This window comes from Microtus pennsylvanicus, chromosome 9, assembly GCF_037038515.1.
Source record: "Microtus pennsylvanicus isolate mMicPen1 chromosome 9, mMicPen1.hap1, whole genome shotgun sequence".
In the NCBI taxonomy this organism is placed as follows: Eukaryota; Metazoa; Chordata; class Mammalia; order Rodentia; family Cricetidae; genus Microtus; species Microtus pennsylvanicus.
This window is the reverse complement of record NC_134587.1, coordinates 65271159-65294345: the sequence shown is the minus strand read 5'-3', so window position 1 is coordinate 65294345 and position 23187 is coordinate 65271159. Positions and strand designations below refer to the sequence as shown.

General features: G+C 45.7%; 1 protein-coding gene across 5 annotated transcripts in view; it reads right to left on the bottom strand.

Annotated features, from left to right (window-relative positions):
- Positions 1-9744: 9744 nt before the first annotated feature.
- Positions 9745-23187, bottom strand: part of Mcph1 (microcephalin 1) — a 199832-nt gene continuing 186389 nt past the window's right edge. For all 5 annotated transcript variants that reach the window (XM_075986286.1, XM_075986284.1, XM_075986287.1 and 2 more), the window contains 2 exons: positions 22444-22681; positions 9745-11129 (listed from right to left, as the gene is read on the bottom strand). In XM_075986286.1, the coding sequence (XP_075842401.1) occupies positions 11074-11129; positions 22444-22681 (294 nt within the window). In that variant the 3' untranslated portion in view covers positions 9745-11073. The remainder of the gene's footprint in view (positions 11130-22443; positions 22682-23187) is intronic.

Sequence of the window (23187 nt, the reverse complement as noted above, 5' to 3'; positions counted from 1 at the left end):
TTGTGGTCCAATATCATCCTGTGCCTGCAGGGAAAACCTCAAAGAATCTTACATCTTTCTTTGCTTCGGGACAATGGTGAGTCCCTTGGATCTGCCGTTTGGTTCCCACCATTTATCTTTACAGATTTTGGTGACATATGCCACATTTCCTTAGATTTCTTTATAGCTACTTGGCAGTCTAAAGCTATGCATGGGTCTGGGGAGATGACTCAAAACTGGGCGGGCAGAGAGAGGTGGATCCCAGGGGCTTTCTGGACAGTCACACTGGGCAACCTGGTGGCCTCTGGGTTCAGTGAGAGGCTTTGTTTAAAAACTAAGGTAAAGAGCAATTGAGGAAGACACCCGATGCCAACCCTTGGCTTCCACACCCAAGGGCAGCTCATGTGGATGCTCTTAGCCAATGTAAAATTAGCCATGTCTTAGAGAAGTATTGCTGTAGTTTTCTTCACAGATGGCACTTAAAGACTATTACTTGGGCACCAAAAGATATTCAGTGTGTGGATAAAGCTGGATGTACGTGTACTTCTTGTTATAGCTGTACTATTTTATACATATATGTTATAAATGTATCATGACCTTGGTTCAAATTAAGAGTTTATAAAATTTGTCTTCTTGATTCTATTGGAACCTCCTTTCCTCCATAGTTGAGATTCTCATTCTCAGCTATGGGAGATGACAAAGAACTTCTTCGGCTGGTGTTTGCATACAATGGCATATGCACATTCTGGTGCCATTATGTGCCTACAACAGTCAAGGAACTCACACCAATATTGTCACCATTATGAACACTGAGAATGTTTGTGTGTGGGGGCGTATGTGCGTGTGTGCACATTCCCCTAGTCTCTCTTTCCTTCCTGCTGTTTTGAAACAGTCTGTTTGTCAAAGCTTCTGGCTCCTGCCTACTCCACTTCCCCTTTCGACACTCACAGGTCTGTCTGTCTGTCTCTCTCCACCTGTCTGTCTATATGTCTAACCAGCAGTGTTCCAGTTGACGCCTAGTCATCTTGCTTGTCTAGACCTTGCTTCTTAGTGGACTCTTCCTCCAAGGCTCATGGCATTAATGGTCCTTGTGTCCTGCCATGGCCTATTTGCTGAAAAGTTAGTTTTTAAGTATAAAATTTTAGATCATGCGTTCTTTTGAAAATCTTAAATATAGTGTTTCACTTTCTTCTTGTGTTATACATTACTATAAAATTGTTTAGAGTTTCCTTGTATGCTACCTGCTTCTTTCTGTATATGTATATGATACATGTCTATTCAATGCATGTGTGTGTGTGTGTGTGTTTGTGTGTGTACCAAAATCAATACTGAAGTCCAGACTTTGAACTCAACTGGTTCCGGAGATAGGTTCTTTAAGGCAGTGATTAGGAATATAGGCAGTCAGGAGGGTGGAGCCCTAGTCCATTAAGACTGGTGTCCTGATAGGAAGAGGTGGACGCCAGGCCTGGCGTCAGGGAGAAGACAGCACCTAAAAGCCTGGGACAGAGGCTCCCTAGCAACCCAACCTGCTGACACCTTGTTTTGAACTTCCAGCCTCTACAGCTCCAAGAGAGAAAATTCCCATTGCTATTTAATCCATCAGGTGTATGCATTGCTATCGAAGCCCTAGCTAGCTCACACAATAGCCCAAGGATTTTTTTCTTCTCTTTAAATCTTAGTAATCTCATTGTTTGGGGTTGATATTCCTAGATGTGTGATATACTTTAAAATGTGGAGGCTCAAATCTTCAGTAATTAAATATTCTTTTCCTCTTTCTTTCATTTTCTTTCCCTTCCTTCCTTCCTTCCTTCCTTCCTTCCTTCCTTCCTTCCTTTCTTCCTTTCTTCCTTCTGAGATAGGGTTTCTCTGTGTAACAGCTCTGGCTGTCCTAGGACTAGCTCTGTAGACCAAACTGACCTCAAACTCACAGAGATCTGCCTGCCTCTGCCATCCCACCCAAGGGCGGGGATTAAAGGTGTGTGCCACCACTACCTGGCCAGTAAAATACCCATGTGTAGGAGGTCCTTCTGTATTTGTGTTGCTTTCATTTGTTATTAAAGAAACTGCCTTGGCCTAGTTGATAGGGCAGAACTCAGGTAGGTGGGGAAGACAGAACAGAATTCTGGGAAGAAGAGCAGAGTCAGGCAGATGCCATGGTTTTCCTGCCTGAGACGGACGCTGGTTAGACTCATGCTGGTAAGCCACAGTCAAGTGGCGATACACGTTAGTGGAGATGGGTTAAATATGTGAGAGTTAGCCAATAAGAGGCTAGAGATAAAAAGCCAAGCAGTGTTTAAATGAATACAGTTTCTATGCGGTTATTTCTGGTGTAAGCTAGCTGGGTGGCCGGGAGCAAAAGCAGGCCGGCTCCTCCTACTACAACCTTGAGTTATCGTTTTCAGCATTCTGTTTTTCCTCATTCCCTCAGCACTCAAGAAGTCCTATGCTCCATCTCCTCTGCCCATCTCGTAGTTACTGCTTTCTCTAACATCTTTGCCGTTTCTTTCTATTACGAATTAACTTGGGCCTTTGGAGGCAGTCTCTCGCTCTGTATCGCAGGCCATCCTGAGACTGTATCAGCCAGGCTGGCCTCAGATTGATGTTAATCCTCGGCTTCCGCCTCCCAAGCACTGAGATTACAGACAGGTGGCACCATGCCTGAATTAATCATTTACGATTGTGTTTTCTTTTAAAAAGCCCTCTTTCTTTTGCACAACTTTAAGGGAAACTTGACCTTGATAAGTATCTGTAGGCCCTTTTCTTGAGCATCTAGCTTCTGACAGTTCTCACCTCCCAGAGCTCCCCCTCCTGCTGTGTGGGTTGTGCTGAGTCAAGGAGACTTCTGTTCTGAGCCCTCCTCCCCACTCCTATCCTGACACACCTGATTCAGCACCCGGAGAGTACTGTCCAGACACTATTTTCCACGCCTGATTTATGAGTGAAGAAAAGTTTTCCAGTTTTAAGCAATTCAAACTATATTACAAAAGAATGTTATGTGTAGCCCATGAAAATAACATGAAGAATCAGATGTCAGTAGCCACCAGTGAAGCTTATGGGGCTGCAATCACTAGCCTTCCCTGACATGCTGCTTAAGGCTGCATCGGCACCATTGATGCAGAGCTGAGATAATAATGGTCTTCACAGTCCAAAATACTGAACCCTCTGCAGAAGGTATCAGCTGACCTTGGGCTTAATCCTTTGTCTTCCACGTCAGATGTGCTGTCTTAGCTACAGTTCAATCACAGTGAAGAGACACCATGGCCCAGGTGACTTCTAAAAGAAAGCATTTAATTGGAAGACTTGCTTACAGTTCCAGAGAGTAAGTCCAGGGTTATCATAGTGGGAGCATGGCAGCAGGCAGGCCAGCATGGAGCAGTAGCTGAGAGCCTGCACCCTGATCTGAAAGTTCAAGGCAGAGATGGGGGCAGGTAGGGTGGGATAGGCCTGGTATGGGGTTTTGAAACCTCAGAGCCCATCCCCAGTGATACACATCATCCAACAAGGCCCCACCTCCTGATGCTTACCACACAGTTCCGCCAGGTGGGAACCAGGCATTCAGATATCCGAGCCTATGGAGGGCACGCTCGTTCTAAACACCACCCATGGCCCAGGGTCAGTTTTTGATCTTCTTGGTAAGGATTTCTCCCTAGGGTGTGGCCTGGCTGAGATAGGTACTTCCATGGGCCAGTTTGAGAACTCAGGGTAGCAGGCCCCAGGACCTCTGTCTCATCTTCTACGGCCAATTCCTTGCATTCACACTCACATCTAACAGCCAGTCAAAACCAGTGCTAGACCTGGCTGCCTCTGTTGTGTTTTCTAGGGGGCAGCTGCTCGCTGTTTGGGGTTCCTCTGCTTTCAGGTTCATTGGTACTGCCCAGGGACCCTTTCCGCCTCCTCTATGTCGACACTGCAATGGCACGAGGCTTATGGCTGATGGTACGCTGTCCCCACCTGCCTGTATTTGGAGTTCTGCTCAATGTTTCAACACTGCAACGTGGGGCCATCATCTACAAGTGTTTCTGGTTGCATTTTTAGCTACCCTGGGATGTCTAAGGCCACGGTTAGACACTCAAGAAGCATTCATATTATAGAGTTATTTTTAGTTTCTATAAATTATATTTTCTTTTTTTTTACTTGAATATATCAGGTTATTTTGGTTTTATTGCCTTTTTCTCATAGATTTTGTCCTTACTTTCATTTAATTTGTGAGACTTAAAAAAAACTGGTTTCCAGGGTGCTCTTCAATTCGTCATGTATCTGAGGCTGGACTTGAATTCCTGATCCCCTTGCCTCCACTGCCCAAATGCTGGTCTTGTTTGCTTGCTGGACATACCTGTTTTATTATCTACACCTGATGATACCTCTAGCTGGAGTCTGGTCCTTTTGCTTTTCCCAAGGTGCATGGTCCATTTGAACAGTCTGCCATTCAATTTCGAGGCCATCCGTGTGAACAATCAGAAGCCCATCTGAGGGATACTCTTCTTAGTAGCCTTGTGTTTGCCTTTTCAGGGCCAATGCCCAACTGCGCACAGTGCTGTGCCCTGTAGCTTTAGTAAACTGGGAGGCGGCCACGAGAGAGATCATCCAGGTCTAGGAGTCTAAGAACAAGCCTGGGGAAAAAGCTGGTGTGGTGACGGCCACAATCCTAGCTGCCCTTCAGTCTATGTCTTTACATTGCAATAAAAACGTGTGCTCTATGGCTAGCGATGACTAATGCATTGGTGGATAACATAAACCACTGCATTTTGCAGACTGCAGCTGCCGGGTTTGGTGGTGCATACCTTTAATCCCAACGCTTGTAAGGCACACGTAGGTAGATTTCTGTTGAGCTCAGCAAGGTCAGCCTGGCCTAACCCTGAGCCTACATAATCAGAACTATGTAAAGAGACCCTGTTTCAAAATAAATAAAAAGAAGACTGTATCTACACTGCGTAGCATCTAACTTAGATTCACACAGCAGTTTGCGCAAGAATTCTCGTTTCTTCCCATCCATTGACGGCTGCTCCTGCAACTACCACCCATCAAGAGTTCCAGTTCCTCCTACTTCCACGGTGTGACTCATCCTCGTTCAGCTCTGCCCCTACTTCAGCAAATACCACCACGCATTCCTATTAGTACACTCTTCCGAGCCCCTTTAAAACTCATTCTGTTCCTTACAATCTACCAGTCCAAATTCTCCACATTTCTCCATTGGAAGTAGAGGTCCTTTTTTCACTGGCTGAGGCTCATGTATGATGGCGGCCCCTCCAGAATCGCCTCTCCTCCCTCCTGGATGCAGAGCGCTGCCTCTCGACTCCTCTGTGACAATCTGACCTCTTTCTGCTCCCTTTCTGAACCTGATACACACGAGTTCAGTTGTCTTCAGTCCCTTCAAGGCCACCTCCCTGTGGGCAGTGCTGTTGCAAGGAGCTCTCGTAGGGCGGTGTTATCCTAGCTGCTTCTGACCATTGGGGCCTGGCATAGTAAGTGACCCAGAATAAATGTCCTACTATGTCCTTTTTCTGTTTGGTGTGAACCAACCTTCGACTTTTGTAAGAAGGTGAATGTTAAGAACAGCCGGGGCACGAGAATGTTTAGGTCTAACACGGGCTCATGGTGATCCCCATGTGCAATAAACCCTTCACATGGGCCGTGGTGGAATTTCTCATTTAAAAAAAATGCTAGAATTCAAAATATTCAATTTCCTTTGTAAGATCTGATCATGTTAGAAGGCTGCTGCACAGCTCCTTCTCAGCTCTGTGGCCACAAGCCTTTCATCACCCCGAGAAAGGAGATCTGTCTTGGGCCTTCTACCTCCTTCCGTGCGCCTACTGGCCCTGTCCCATACAGCATCCTCATTGTTTTTCGAAGGAGGCTTGTGGTCTCCTGAACCCAAACCCTTGCCCTGTCTCTGCCACCCGCAACTTCACACTCTCGGGACACAGAGTCCTTCTCTTGCCTCCCCTAACCGGTTCCCAATAATTTAATGACTGGGTTTCACACCGCTGGCTGAGCGCCCCATTTGGTTGATAGGGTGCTCTTGGTTTTTTAGCCCCGAGGTCTGGCAGCCTCCTCTTTTCTAGCTTTCTCTGGCCCAGTCAGTTGACTGATAGAGCCCTTGCTTCTCCCCTGTGGATGCTGGCCCAGCCCAGGAGGGAGTTCCTCCCTGCCATTCCTCTCTCCTTAGCTTTGGCTGGATCACACTGGCTGGACCGCAGAAGGGGATATGAAGTTAACTTTCTCAGTAAATCTTCCCTCTGGGCTCTTCAAGATAGAACAATCATTTGTTCCCATAGATAAGCTGTGAATCCAAATGCTTAAAAAATTGAAACCAGATTAATAAAGCCATAGCAGCTGCCAGTATCTTAGAATTCTAGGTGGAGTTTCGCCCCTGGAAGGTCTTAAGGCTTTGGGAAAATAGGAACGCCTAGGCTGGGAACTCGTACCAAATAAAATATTAGTTTAGCCTGTAGAATATGTGTGCACTCTTGTTTAGTTTCAGGTCAATAATTTTAATTACTGCCTTTCAGTTAACAATTCAAAGAGTAGAGGGAGAAAACCAGATACTGTCTTCTTGACACATGCGAAACCTTCACGGCTTTAAATCAGCAGAAAAAGCAACATCGTTAGCAGAGAACCTAATACTTTGTAACCACACACAACTCTAAAGTAGACTTCATAGCCTAATATTAATTAAATCAAATAATTGCTGAGGCCGGGCGATGGTGGCGCACGCCTTTAATCCCAGCATTCAGGAGGCAGAGGCAGGTGGATCTCTGTGAGTTCGAGACCAGCCTGGTCTACAGAGCGAGTTCCAGGACAGGCTCCAAAGCTACAGAGAAACCCTGTCTCGAAAAACCAAAACCAAAAAAAAAAAAAAAAAATAATTGCTGAGCACACAATAATTGAACAGATCACCTACTGTCTTTGTGCTCTTGGTATGTTTGGACCCAGGGCTATTTAGCAGCCATTTTCTAATCTGTGCTGGGAACGACCATGTCTGGGGCGGACACAACACAGAATATAGACCTCAGTGCCCGGGCTCCCTTTTCCATGAGGGTGTGTCTCCCGGCCCTGCACCCTGGGCTGTCAGACAGCAGGGCAGGTGGGCTGGTGATCTCACCAGTTGAATGGCTTGCCAGAAGTCTCAGGCAAATAGCTGTTTAGCGAGCCTCCAGTTTCATGTGGGGAGACGATGGCCAGCAGAGGTGGCAGAATCAAGGCCTGGTCAGGACACCCATGTCCTGACCCTAGAACCTGTAACTGCAGTACCTCACGTGCAGAGGTTTAGGGGGAAGTGGTACTCAGCTGACTTGAAGAAAGGTAATACCCCAGATTACCTGGGTAGGCTGTGTAATGACAAGGCCCCTCAGCTAAGGATGATGGGGGGGGGGGGGCTGGGAATGAGAATCAGAGTGGAGTGAATGGACAAAGACCCAACTTTACTGTGACTAAGGTGGAACAAAGGCCAAGGGATAAGAGTGGGAACCCATCACCCAGAAAAAATGCAGGGCAATGGTTTCTCCGCAAGGCTCCAAAAAGGAGACAGTTCCGCTGACACCTTATCTTGGGAAATTCTTCCCCACTTCCTGGAAATCTAAGAACTTTGGCTTTGACTGCAGGTGGTTGAATTTTGCATTTCAAAATCATCAGAAGTATTCCTGGACAAATATTACAGCATTAACAGATCAACCATGATCTACACTACTGATATCATTTTTTTCATGCTACTGTCCCGGAACTTCACTGTATAGTGCAGACAAAATTTGTGTGGTGGACTATAGTAAAATTGAGTGATTTTCTAGTTTTATTTTGTAGTATAAATATTTCTTCCACTGTCTTGTTTTTCATAATTATCAGTGCTGCCCGACATTTTACCAGGTTGATTTCTAATAATGAAATTTTTTTTTTCTGGGCATCCATTTCTTTTCAGAATAATGAATGTTTGCTGGTGAGCATTGCTAGAGTGAACATCACTGGTGGGATGTTAAGTGTTGTCAACTTGACAGAATTTAGGATTTCCCAGGAGCTGGACCTCTGGGCATGCCTGCGTGGATGATCTTGATTAGGTTAAATCAAGGAGGGAGGGAGTACTCACCAAAGCAGATGGCGTTGTTTCCTAGGTATGGTCCCAGACTACACAAGCGGTGAGGGGGCTGAGCAGCAGCAGCAAGCACTCAGTGCTCTGTGTCCCTGACTATGGATGGCAAGTCATGTGGCCAGCTGCTTCAGGCTCCTGCTGTCTTGTCTTCCCTGTGATACTGGACTATACTTGTACTGTGGCAGAATAAACCATTTCTCCCTAAAATTAATATTATAGGGGTATTTTACCAAAGCAACAGGGAATTAAAGAAGTACATGCAACTTGTCTTCTCTTGGAAGATTTTTATTACAATCAAAGCACATGGATCTAGGACATAAATACCTTTGTTTCCATGGTGATCAAGAAATTGCTTCCTCAAGTCATCATGTCAGAGGCTGGAGATGTAGCTTAGTGTCACAGTGTTTGCTTGCTCAGCATGCAGGAGGTGCTAGGTTTGATTTCCACGTGTGAAAGTCAAGAACTTGTCAGCTTCTCAAGCCACCAGCAGTGCAGTACACACACCCAGCCTTGTTAAGTACAGGCAGTTAACTTTCAAAATTGTCGTCTCAATGTCTTCAAGTGAGCAACTAATGGCTTCTGATGAGCAAAGAGATAGGAGATGCTCACTTTGGGGCTTTTATATTTATTTTGACACATAGGAGATGATAGTCTTTGGGTTTTTATATTTATTCTGATGCATGAAAGTACCTTGAATTGCAGAATCTCAAAGGATTGTTAAGAAAAAGTAAAAAATCTCCCCAATTCAACCATAACATTAGGAATAATGTTACAAAGGGGCTGGTGGTGATTTAACCCATTTAATACATTCCTGAAGTCGTGCTAGAGAACCTCCTCATGACGGCACTAGATAGCTTCTGGTTGGGCCTGGTTGCCAGAAAGATCAACCACATGTTTGGAGGGCGAGATTTCAATAGCCATGAGCTGCAGGGAGGGGGAGTTGAGTGAAGGACTGGAGACCGAAGGCAACCAATCAAGGATTTAATCAGCCAAGTCTGCATTAGGTCACATAAGGGGTTACTATTTGCGTACAAACAGATTAATGGTTTTACACATGCAAACAGGGAGCGGACAGCAACTTGCTCTTGATGCTGACTTCAGCTGGTAGCCTACAAGGGAATACCACCATACAGAGGTACACCTGTGAAACCTGGCTACTGACAGATTTATTAGATTTATTCATGCTTTCCTTTTGTCTTGCTTTGACTTCCACCCTAACTCTTTGCAGTGACCATCCTTGTCTTCTTTTGCTTCTCAGGACGATGTTATGCCCCCCTCAGGGCCTGGGTGTAGTACATACTGGGTGCTGGCACTTTCCCAATGACCAACAGAACTGGGAGACTCTAAAGTTCATGGTGCACGAATAACTTAGGGAACGGTTTGAACAAGTCATTTTTGGGAATCCTAATGCCTTCTTGGTGTATCCTCATGTGGCAGGGGAAGCAAAGAGCTTGCCCTGAGTGTCTCTTTTTAGGGTTCCATGACCTGGTCACTTCTCTAAAACCTCCTAACACTAGTTGGGAGTGGTGACTTTAAGCTATGGATTTGTGATGGAAAACAGAATTATTCAGATTATAGAGAGGGAGACAATGACAAATGGGGTATTTCTTGTTCTCATTTGATCTACTCCTTCCAAGGCGCTTGAACTGCTGGATCACCCAGTACACACGACACCACAAATCGCGTTAGATTTCAGAGGGCCATTCCCACTGGGCTTCATTCCTTGACTTTATTCAGGGGATGGATAACAAAGCGGCTAACAGCCATGCCACAGAATACTGTTTGGCAACAAGAGGAATTGTCTGCTGACACACATGACATGAATGAATCATCAGAGCATTAATTACATGGTGAAAAGAAAGGCCAATGCCACAAAATCACATAGTGTATGATTCAATTGCTTATCATTGAAATGACAAAAGTTTGGAAGTGGAGTTGAGACTTACTGAGTTGGAAACAGCAGCTGACATGAGCAACCAATCCCAATACAGAAAACCGCAATGGGCCGAGTGACACCTTCAAGCTCACCAAGATGCAGTATTTCTGGTAGGTGCCTGAGCAGCATGAGAATGTGGTGTCACATGAGCATAAGCCAAAATATGGGACATGGGGAGGAGGTCTGCAAGTTCCAAGCCAGTCTGGGCTGTATAGCAAGACCCTGCGCAGCACAAAGAAGAGGGATCAACTGGATAGTGTATGCAAGCTTCAAATTGCAATGCAGTGTGGTCATCTACGAAGTTCACTCAGAAGAACTATGCAATTGAATTACCCCTCAACACACACATACAATCTTATAATACTTTTAAGTGAGTTTATAATTCTGTGTTAGTCACATTCATAGTTATCCTTGGACAAACATGACACCCGGGCCATGGGCTGGACACCCCTGACATAATTCAGTCCCAGCAGCTGACTTTCCTTAGGGAAACTTGAGGTAACCATTCCGAAGGTAGACACAGTCGTGGCACAAAACTTTCAGGCCCGTCGTTCTCAGCTGCTCTGAGAAGCATCTCAGAAGCTGAAGTATAATCTTAGTGATTCCTGGTCGTCCTTGCTATCTAGACACAGCACACAAATAAAGACCTCGGAGTCCAAGACAAGAAAGTTAGGGCGTTATTTGATCATTAAGGACTAAAGAATTTAAATCAATTTCCATTCTATTATTGGGAGTAAAGTATCTTGAAGACAAAGGTTCTGTGACCTCTTCATCATGATCATTATTAGTATTATGTAAAGAACCCAACTGGTGCCTGCAAAGGCTTCTCTGAAATACAATATGAGTCATGAATGAGTTACATAAAAGAGTATTGAAGATCAAAGCTGGAGTGGTAGCTTAATAGAGTGCTTGCTTCGCAAGCCCTGGATTTAATCTCCAGCAACACCCGCCCCCCATACAGAAGATAAAAACCGCAGCACACAAGGTAATGTGTGCCGTTAGGCCTTAAGCTGTATGCTGGTTCCTTCTCTCCACGGTTGTTTTCTTGAGTGTTGAGAACTGCTGCCATAGATGTCTCTCATTGTAGCAACTGGTAGTCGTTAAAGCCACAGACTTTGTGTTGGGTGATGGAATCTAAACAGAGGGGGGAAAAGACAGCTTGACAGTTAAGATAGCTGGTTGCAACACAGGTAATCCTCTTTATGTCTTATAAAACGACAGCTGAAATGTCTTAAATGTTTCAGGACTGGGCAGAGTCCGATTTGTCCTCAGAGTACTCTGGACTTTAAAAGTAAAACAAAATAAAAGAAAGTAATTACTTCATGATTATAAGATGTACCAGTCATAGGGAGAGCTAGGTCAGCACAGAGTGGTGGCCACAATCCCTCTGCGATGGCTGGGATATGTAATGCTCCACAGGTCTGTGTTGAAAGCTCAGTTTCCACCTAGTGGTTGCTGGAGCCTAGCAGAGGAAGTAAGTGTCTGAGGTGGGTCCCTGGCTGAATCTTGCCCTGGTACCGTCTCCTCTCTCCGTGCTTCCCAGTTGCCACAAGCTGCTTTGCTCTTCAATGTACACCCCTAATCATGATGCTTTGCCCACCCATGGCCCCCAAATAGTAGAATCAGTCAACAGTGCACTAAGATTGCTGAACTGGGGGCTACAATACAGTCTCTCATTTTTCTCAGGATTCTGGTCACAGGAATAAAAGTTATGACAAATATACTATCATGTATCAATACTAAGAAGCTTACCACCCACAACTGTCTTCTAACTATAAGGAGAAAAAAGAAACACAGCAGACTGCGGGTACTTGCTGGCTGACAAGCTTAATTAGAATGGTTACATTGTCTCCCATCGCAATCGCATAATCAGACAGTGGCCTCAAAGGGCCCTAAAGAGTTATGTTAATGAAAGATGGACGGTCATGATGGTTGCATGGAACAGGGAGAAAAGGGGCTTCATTCTAGAAATTAAAAAATGAAGGGAAAGTAGGAGAAATAAAAAAGCTCATGTTAGTTTTGGTTTAAGAAAGTGTCGGAGAATTTACCTGTTACCTTCCTGTACAGACAAGCCTCCATATGAGAGTATGAACTGGTGAGGGATTCCCTGGTGGGCTTGGCTTCAGAGGGGAGGAACACACTGAGTAGCATTTGTGCATATATGTGCACTTGTGAACACACGCGCGCGCACACACACACTATTATGTATGGTAAAGACAACTGTCAGTATGGCACACCCTTCAGTCTACTGTGCAACGGTGAAGGAGGCCTTAGGGTTTATACCTTTGTCTGAGCTTGTCATGCTGCATTATGTTTTTGGTGCTGTCTTTTATTTTTGCCTTTTCTTGTATCCACCTGTGCCAGGTAAAAGCTACTGTCTTCTTCATGTGTTTACGTTATATTGACATTTCGTTTAATTGTACCTGGGTTTTGAGCCACAGGTGAAGATATGCTCTCTGTATCCGGTCTATAAAGTAATTCAGCCATATTTCCATTCAGGCTGTAGGAGCTCTTTGGAGCTCTTTCAGTTTTACACAATGAATCTTACAGGATCACTTTATAAGGCCCGGGGGATGGGGGGAGGGAACGACCTATCAAAAGGATGCCTCTTTCTACTTAACTTGAAAGTTCAATATAATCAAAACTTGCAAGTTTTATAAAAAGGAAATTAATATATTGACTCTAACATAGGAATATGGATTTGAAAAGGGGACCCAGGTGATAAAAATGGCTGACTTGCCGGGCGGTGGTGGCGCACGCCTTTAATCCCAGCACTTGGGAGGCAGAGGCAGGCAGATCTCTGTGAGTTCGAGGCCAGCCTCGTCTACAAGAGCTAGTTCCAGGACAGGAACCAAAAGCTATGGAGAAACCCTGTCTCGAAAATCCACCCCCGCAAAAAAAAAATGACTGACTTGTAATTATAGCAGTAAAGTCCAATGCAACTGGTTTGCACAGAATAGAACACTGCAGGAAAACATGCAATGAACCATGTAAAGGGAGTGAGTGAAAGGGGGCACTGCGTATCAGGGCAAAGGGGCAGATAGACACCGACAAGCCCTGTTCCCCCAATCCCTCACAGTGAGTAAGCTACAGGCACAGCAGCTCCAGACAGTAAGAAAACTACCGTAGCCATCATTAGCATTATTCAGCTTTTATGAGATCCAGGTTATACATGAACCCAATACTCCTGCCTCCTCCTCTCAACTGCGTCACCAGTACACAGCTAAGAATTTAATTAGGAAAGATGTAGGAGATGCCCTTGAAACTGAGGCAACAGCTCTGTCTCACTCCTGTTCTCCTTAGCTTTTTCATTCTTAAAACTAAAATCTCTAACCTCCACACCCGCCATGCTCTTTAGTAGGTCCTGGCATGCATCTAGGGCAAGTACAATTTTCTAACCACACTCCTGTGTGGTCTTACGGTTGAAGCATGGGGCCACCATGCTGCCGACACTAGTGTTTTGTGGCGTGGAGGACAAATCTATTTAACTGAACATTGGTGGCTAGTGATGACAATGTGCCAGCTCAAGAGCACCTGGACTAGGCTTCTCTTTGCCTGACAAAGGTCCAAAAGGAAGCTCAGAGGCTGTGCACACAAGCTCACTCAGTTGGGCATCTCCTCTTCTTCACTGTGGGAAGAGTATTACCTAAGTCTCTGGGGGACAGTCATGGCAAGAACTTCACCTTTCAGTAGCAGTGACCCAGGTTGTGGATGTCCCTGTCTCAGTGTGTCTTAGTTATGGTGATGAAACAACATGACGAAAATCAACATGGTGAGGAAAGGGTCTCTTCTGCTTATGCGTCCACATCACTATTCATCGTTGAAGGAAGTCAGGACAAGAAACTCGAGCATGACAAGAACCTGGAGGCAGGACTGATGCAGAGGTCATGGAGGCGTCTGCTTACTGGCTTGCTCTCTATGGCTTGCTCAACCTTTCTTCTAGTACCCAGGAGCACCAGTCCAGGGATGGCACAAGCCACAATGGGCTGAGTCCTACCTGTCAATCACTAATGAAGAAAATGTCCTTGCTTGTCTTTAGCCAAATCTTACAGAGGCACTTTATGAACTGGGATTTCCTCCTCTTAGATGACTCTAGTTTGAGTCAGACTGACATAAACTAGCCAGACAACCCTCAAGGCACGTTCCCCTGCATAGCTTTTGCATGGTGACCTCAGTTCTGTCTGGAACCAGTGCCACAGATCTCTCCTGCTGTCTGGTCATTCCGTAGGCTTCTCTTCCATGGGCTGAGACAAACTTTTCTCTTTCAGCACTGCTCCCCAAAACTTGTTAGGACTCCAGTTGTGGCTGTTTTGGACACTCAGAATTCAAGTCAAGGGGTGACTACCATTCTTCACTTCTTATATATCCTGTCAGTGACAGCCACAGAAATGTCAATTCACATGGGAATAAAGTAATTTATCACAAGGCCATCCCAGTGCAACCAACCATTTTCTCTATCTTATAATTATCACTGGGTCTGCTATTGATCTCAGTGGTGGATTTTGGGATCTTCAACTTTGTTGACTTAGTTGTGGCAGGTTCTTGTTTCTACTGGATGCACCTATATAGACAATTGCACCATATACAGATGGTTTCTCATCCTTTAAGCTCCCACCCCCTTTTCCGCTTACTTGACTGGCCACTCTAGAATACTGTTGAAGGGTAATAGCCTTGCTGTGCTTCTTACACCTGACCTGAATCTTACACAAAGGTTCTCACTATTAAATAACTTGCCATAGTTATTTCTTAACAGATAACATGGGTAGGTTAAAAGGTTCCTAACTGCTCCTGATTCTTGAGACATTTTTGTCATGGTAGATGCTCAATTATCTTTCCTGCTTTTAAACACGACCGGGGAAAACAACAGATGAAGAAAAGCCATGCTTATTTACTCCTATTTGTAGGCTGACACTTGGTTATGTGCTTTTATGTTTAGCAGACCATGAAATTCGATTCACTAAGATTTTATTTTAGGTTTTTGATATCCATGTTGCCAAAATGATTATATTTAGATCAGTAGCCTTGAAAAATAGGGTGTATAACTTCCTTTTTTAGTTCTGCAATAATTTGTTATTTTTGGTAAAACCTACTACTAACATTATATAGGAGATATCATATAAGCTATACAAACTATAAATTTATCACTTAGCTGTTTTGACTGGACACTTCAACGCTATTAAAAGTACGCTCACAATACTGTGCAACCACTGGCACTTACGAACTTTGAGAACTTTCTCATGATCCCAAACCAAATCTCTGTATCCACTACACAGCAACTTGCCACTCCCATGCTCCCTGCCATCATTTCTGGCATCCTGGTCATATGTTCTGTCCCAGGGATATCACGAGCATGGGTTTGTCTTTCTGTGCCTGGCTTATTCTACTGGGCATAATGGCCACGTGGGGCAGGTATCAGGATCTCCTTTTACAGGCAGGAGACAGGACACCCTGCTTACACGCTGTGTTTGCCTTGCTGTCGGCTGTCAATTGATACTTAGGGTTGCTTCTGCCTTTTTGCCACCGTGAATAATGCTGCTATAATTACAGACATACACATCCTGTGAGACTCATCACTCATATTTGGGGTGGGATATGTATGCTAAGCTGTTGGGTGACATGGTAACAACACAGTGTTTTCCTCAGTGGTCACAATACTTACATTTCCCTTAGCGGCATACAACGGTTCCAATTACCCACATTTTCTTGAACAGTTTTTATTTTTTAACTTTTGGTCTGTCTGGGGGTAGTACCCATCATAATGGGTGTGGGGTTCTGGTTCCCATTTCCCCAGTGGTTAGTTTTGTTGACTACTTTTTGTCATGGGCTGCAGATTTGGATTTTGTCTACATTCATTGTCCCATCTCTTAACACTGATCTTACTATTATTTCTGTCATTCTGATATACTCTCAATTATCTGCTTCTACTTCTGCTGCCTCCCTTCAGGGTTGATGAAGAATGCCTACCCCTTTTCCCGCCCACTCTCCAGTCCGTGGGGTGGTGAGGCTCCATCTTGCAAAGCTCCAGCAGCAGCAGCAGCGGCACAGACCCACCCTCTTCCCGGACTGTGGAGGAAACAGAGATCTGGCCATCTACTACATGGACATTCTGCAGATGGCTTTCCTCGACTGGGCACAGTCTAGTGGCTGTCAGCCTTTAGAGGCTGTGCCGGTTTCCCACGAAGCTGGTTTGTATAGCTGCTGCTCATTTTCTCACTTTCTGATGAGCCAGCTGAGCAGCGGTCTGTGTTGTGATGGCGTCCCCTGTCCTCTGCAGCACTTTGGCGGATGGTGGGCACCCCGATTTTTTTTTCACTCTCTGTGATGCCCAGTTGGCTTATGTTTTCCACTTCCTGGTTCGGTTTAGGCATCTCATTTTCAATATTATCAACATGAATTTGGTCATCAAACATCCCTACTCATGTGTAGTTGTCTCTAATTTGCAGTACTGTTCACTGGCCTCTGTGCCTTCCTTTCTCAGTATTGATTGGTCTTCTCTGTGTTGGCCTGTTAACATCTGGGAGGGTCACACTTCTCCTCCTGGATTTCAAGGTGATCTTACTGCCACTCATCTTCTAGCACTGCTGTTTAAGAAAGAACTGACGGGAAACTGAAACTGCATAATTTCATGCAACTATTCCTTTCCCTGCTGGAAAGCTGGGAGGCTCATTGTCTTTCGCTCTGGGATGGGACACCTCAGCCCCAGGCCTGTTTGCCAGGCAATGTTCTGCAATATTCCAGTGGTAGATAATGGCAAGTCTACCAATCAGCAGCCTTACAATCAAAGGAAACTTCCACTACCAGTATAAACCCCACTCCTTATGAGGAAGGTGATGACCTGAAATCAGGTGGCTGGGCTGGTGTCTGGAGTTCTTTGTAATCCACCCAAAACTTCCACAGGGTACCTCAGGACTCAGTGAATTAAGGTAACCCAGGCTGTGATGAGAGGACCCCAGGCAGGGTGAGACAAACAGCATTCATCTATTTTCTCAGAGTTCTGCATTGATGCCTGAAGTCAAGGTCTTTCTCTTGAGGTCTCTTGTTAGCTGATGCTCTGGCTCCTGGCATCCCCCCGCCCCCCACATAGTTTTTTTGTTATGCGTGGCTCCCCTTTCTTAGAAGAGAAACTATCCAATTGTATCAACATCCTCCTTTATGAGCACTTAACCCTTTGCCCTCTTTCAAGGTCTTATCTCCAAATGCAGTCACACCCTAAGTTCCCTGTGGGCTTTCTATCAACCACTTGAATCCATCACTTGGGGTTCTAGGGTGTTTACCATTAACTGCCCGGCAGACAACTGCAACAAAAAGGAACCCAAGCCCAAGGTATCCCAGAGTCACAAGAAAGCCAGCTTTCAGCCAAAACCCAGGGCATCAGTTAACCACGCCAGCGAGCAAAGGCAGGCCGAGTGATCAGTAGCATCACATTAGAGGGCCTTTTAGATGCTGTTACTCGCTGGGGGTCTTGCTGAGGAGTGGGGCTGCTGCTGAGCTTTGTGAACCTCTGAGCTCTGCAGCAGGTCTTAGAGAGGTACCTGTCACCTCACAAGTGCTGAGCACAACCATCTAATGGCCACAGCGACTTCCCCCTGAGTGCACGTTCCTTCTGGAGGCTATAAAATGCTGCTGCGGTGATACTGTTTCTGCTCAGAGCTGAAGACACAGATGCCTTTGTGGTCCTGAGGAGGCTGAAGGAACAACTGGCTTGAGATGAACAAGGGCGGCCAGGAAAGTTCAAGGACAATCACCTGGAGTACTGGGAGAGCTTAGGGACCTTTTCTGAGTCTAGTCTTTCCATATATTTCCCAAACCAAAGCTAAGATCCCACGCCAGCAGCCGACGTACAGACTCTTATCTCCCTCAGTATGACTGGTGGGCTGCTGGGTCTGGATTCTTGGGCAAGGATAAATTAAACACATGGGAAGGGGGAGGGGCAGACCGGCCTCCCGTTCTTCTGGTTTCTTTTCTGGACCCTCAGCTTTCTGTGACTGGTTCTTATCTATGCAACTGGGATATGGGACAAGGTGAGCTTGACCAATCCTCCCGTGTCCATTTAATTATGAATCCCCAGGGAACTTGTCATCCAGATTAGCCTTGATTCACAGAAAGCCACAGTTAACGCATTTAGCTGATCAGCCAGTGGGGACATAATGAATAACCCAGGACAGCATGGGAAGGCCCCCAAGCTATCAGGGACCTTTTTCCTGAAAGCTCTGACACGGGCAACAGTCAAATGTTCTTTGTAAGCTGTGCGGAAGTCATGTCAAGGCTAAACTTTCTTTTTCTGGCAGCTCTGTGGAGAATAGTGCACTATCTCCCCACAATAGCATAAACGTATGCCTTATCTCTTGAATGTAGCCCAGACAATTAAAGGGAGGCAGAGACTGGAATCAGTCTCATGAGAAAGGCCAAACCCATATTATTTAATAACATCGAAGGGAGGGGATGGCGTGACCAGGAATGACCATAGCACCAAGTCACACATCTTGACAGCTCTTGGTGCAGAGTTCTGTGTGCCTCTTTCTCACCAGTTAGGGGTCTTAGACCCTGGGATCTTTGAGATATAAAATGGGAACTATACCTTGTGGGAGTGCTGAGGAGAACTCAACAATTAGGAAACAGTTTTAAATAACACCCATATTACTGACATTAGGACAGGTAGTGCCTGGTTCCTGCTACCAGGAATTTGATGTTTGTTCTCTTGTTGATTTTCATGTATATTCAAGTGCCCACAGGGGTGTTCTTGCTCAAAAATCCCCATTTCTCCTCCTGGTTGAATGATTCATGGAGAATGTTGGCCCAAGTACAGTGCTGTTTCAGGGAAAATGGGCTCTAGGGAGTGGATGGGGAACACAGACTCCTTGTAAGGCAGCGTGGCATCTGCCACCCTCTGTGGAGAGCGTGAGTAAGGCAAGGAATAAATGCCTCCTGTTGAATTCCACAGGCTGACATTCTGCACTCGTTCATGTCCTATGTCAGCAACACACAATGGCCGGGAAGGCAGGATGCTCAGCGCTAATGGTTCACCAGACAAGGATAGAAGAAATTCTTACAAGAATCTCTCACTTTCTCTGAGGCACTTCTCAGCAGGGTCACACAAAGCTCAACTATAAGAATAAATATAAAGCTATCAACCAAGCAAATGTAGCACACTCAGGCCTTGGGTTTTCATTTTGGATGAGAACTAACAAATTCGAAAGGGGATAGAAAAAGCTTTTAATACTTTTGGTCTGTTTGTTTCAAGACAGGGTTTCTTTGTGTAGTCCTGGCTGTTTTGGAACTCACTATGTAGACCAGGCTGGCCTCAAGCTCACAGATCCAACTGCCTTTGCCTTCCAAGTGCTGGGATTAAAGGCGTGCACCACCATTGCCTGGACTTTTAACACTTTTAATAAACATTTTATCCAACCTACCCTGAAGATTCATCTTGGCCCAAACTCATACTGTCTATTCCAGTTGGAATAAACTTAATTGATGAATACTGCATATTGTTTTCATAACATATCACGAAATAATTTTCCTTTCAAATCAATGCTTTAAAAGTTCCTGTTAATCTCTCTATATTTTTTTCTATTTACTCATTTATTTTAGAGCATTCATACTTGGTAGGTAAGTGCACTACCATCAAACTGTATCTCCAGCCCCTCTGGGTATGTTTTGAGAACCAGTATCTCTTTCTTTCTCTCCCTCTGCAGGATGACCCCACCCAGGGCCTTGTACAGAGTAGGAAAGCACTCAATCCCTGAATCTAATCCACCAGCCTGAGAATAAAATGTTCTCTAGAGAAATGTTTATAATAGTGTAAGTTTTGGGCAGTAAGAGCCTTCAAAGGACACACGTCACTTTGTTATGGCACTGGGGTGATAGCTCTATGCTCGCAGGGACGCTGTCACTCAGAAGTCCTGGGAAGGCCAACCACAGCACACACCATGTCACATGCTCTTGTGTTGTCTGCTTTGGTCACCACACAAGGTGAGCAGAAAAAGATCAAGACAGTGCAGTGTCTGGAGTGGACAGTAGGCATAGGACTCGGCTATGTTTGCCTATCTGCGCTTGGTGGACAGATGTGGAGGTAACACCTCTGTTATGTGTACACCACGGCATCCGTTGGGTTATCATTCAATTCACAAAGAAAAACCAAGCTAACTAGTATTTGAAAGATACATGGCTCAGGCTGTGAGACTTGGTGTGTTTGGGGGGTACTCATCTTACACAGGCAGGCCTGAAGCACGCACAATACCCGGATGCTGCCAAGGGCAGAGAAGCTGGTGCAATCAATGACAGGTCAGCTACAGGACGTCAATTAGGGGGAGGAAAGGAGCAGAAACTAGGGTCCCGGAGCCAGCCCTGGCATGCAGAGAATGTTGCGGAGCCTTGGGGGGATGCAGCAGGTAGGCAGTCATCCCCTAAAACCCTAGCCAGAGCCAACAGACAAAACAACCGGAAGAACTTAGCCTGCCTGAGACAGTGACTGCACAGGACGCGGGAGCAACAGGAAGGGCCGCCAGTCACCCAGCCTGGAAATAACAAGACTACAGGCTCGGTCTGGGGCCCTGAGCAGCACACAGTTCCCGAACTCTAGAACCATTAGCTGTCATTTCAGACTGGACACCAGGCATGCCCAGGCGTGTTTTCAGGGCCCAGTTCTGGTCTGTAGTGGCTGTTAATTTGATGCACTTTTCCAAGAAACCAAACGAGAAGCCGGCTTCAGAACATGTGATGACTGAAGGTTCTATTCTTGGTACTCAGAAGAGTAAACAGTGGCTTGGCTTTGGGACTGGAGCTAAATGGTAGTGCTTTTTTTTTTTAATAGTTTCTAAGGAAAAGACAAATTGCTCTATAGTAGATAGTAAAAAGTACTTTTGATTGCCTTATTCACAAATGTACAGGAACACTCATCAATCATTTAAAAGATATTCATAAAATGTATGTGTTTTTGTGTGAATGGAACTTTGGAAAACAAGGTTATCTATTTATCTATTCAAGGACAACATCAAGAATAGAGTGAGAGAAGCCAGAACCTTGGGATTTGGAGATGAGGGTGAGATGGGGAAGGAGGGAAGAAGGGAAGAATAAGAAAACCAGGAGGAGGGGCAGCAGGAAGGAGGAGAGGGAGAAGGAGAAAGATAAATAAATACAGTGGGAGATAGTTTTGGAGGACCCAGCAAAGACTTCAGCCCCAGGAGAGAAAGGGGAAGAAAGGGAAAGGGGAAGACAGAAAGAGGAGATGACTAGGGAGGGATGGAGGGGACGAGCAGGTGGAGGTGGGGAGCAGGAGGACAGGGTAGAGGAGAGAGGAGGGAATGAGAAGGGGAGGAGATGGTTGGACTTCAGCCACAAGAGACAAAGGAAAGGTGAAAGAAAGGGACACACACACACACACACACACACACACACACACACACACACACACACGAGATAGCTCTGAAGGAACCAGGTAAGGATCTGTAAGTGGCGTAATCCATTGTTAGGGCGGAGCTGAGTCTTCCTATGTTCCAGTCCTATCCCCAGCACCTTAGAATGTAGATGTACTTGGAGACAGAATCCAGGGAAGGCATTACATTAAAACTAGGTCCCAGGTGGGATTGAACCAGTCTCACCAGTATCTTTAAGGAGGATGTGTGGACTCAAAGAAGCAAGTCACAAAGGGAAGGGATGTCACTTGCAAGCTTAGGGGAAAGTCATAGGGAATCTCTCTGATCCTACCTTGGCCTAGTCCTTCCAGGTGCCATGATGGTGAGAAAAAGACTGTTTCAGGTCTGCAGGACTTAGTCTTGGCAAACCAATACATTTGTCAAAATTTCAGGGACGAAGATTTAAATTTATTCTCAAAGCTGAGTCCATTGTAGGATGGTGAGCCCAGCATAAAAGGAGGGAAGGAGAAGGACAGAAAGGGAGAAGAAGGAGGCAGGACGACACCCCTGGGAAAGCACACTCCTGGCTGCACGGCCTTTCTCCTCTAGAGAGTTCTGCAATCCTAAGTGGAATAACTGGTGAAGTCTGTCTGTCGCTATCATACATGTAGATAGCCTCCTATGGCTAGAGGTCTAGTTTAGTATCTTTTCCTCCCTGGGAATCTCAGGTAGCACCTAGTACAGGTACCTAACTCAAGACAGCCAGTGTACCGTGGTTATCCCGTGTTCACAGGTTGAGAATGAGTGGGCTCTGAGTGAGCAGGTTTCCTACATGTGCTGAGAGGGCGAGGCCCAGTGCAATCTCCTCTCCTTGTGAACTGTCATTCAGCTGGCAGTAAGGGGCAGGTGTGTCCATGACTATTAGGGAAGACGCCTGGAGGCTGAGCTGCTAATCTCAGGCCCAAACCACATAGGCACCGTCTATGTCTCCCAATGCCTGTTCTTACTACCTGGACCACAAGGCAGTAGTCTCTTTAAGCTCCTGATGGCCTTGTGACCAGCAGTACCCTCCCCTGTCCCACCACCTGGGTTCCTACCTAAGACCCATTTCTCCGACAGGTACTGGATCCTCGGTTCCTTCTTGCCACGGTAGGGACCAATGATGAGGCTGGCCAGCTGAGGGGTTGGGCTGACGTGGCCACCACACAGGAGCACCAGTTCACACAGCTTGGCTCTTGGGGGGCTGCTGGCTGGTGCAATAAACATCTTTGGCTGATTGGCGAAGAGGGCTCCTTGGTATCGCTGGGTAGACAACTGGCGCTCAAGTCTGCAGACCTGCGGAGGGAAGGAAGTCAGTGGGGGCAGAACTCACTCAGTGTGGAGAGCACGTTAACAGTGAAGCTGACTTCTCTTTTCGAAAATAAACTCAAGGTAAGGTTGCTGTATTAGTCAGTTTCTGTCAGTTTGGTAATGTATCCGAGACAAATACCATCGGGGAAGAAGGCTTCCTTTCAGCTCATGGTCTCAGGGTGTCAGTTCATGGTTTCTGTGCTAAGCAAGGTAGCTGGGAAACCGAGTGCAGAATAGAGTGCAGTTAGGGGAAAAAGTACACCCCAGTGACCAACTTCTTCCAACTAGTTCCTGCCCCCTAAAAGCCCTTCAGTCATGAACTCATGCATAGGTTAATTCTGCGATGAAGTTCACATCTTCCCAATCTAACTTCTCAAACACCACAGCCAGCCAGAGATCCAGACTTCAACACACTGGACTGTGGGGTCCCACTTTAGATCAACTCACAAAAGCTATTCTATTCCATTCTTGGGAAAATTTTACATTCATAA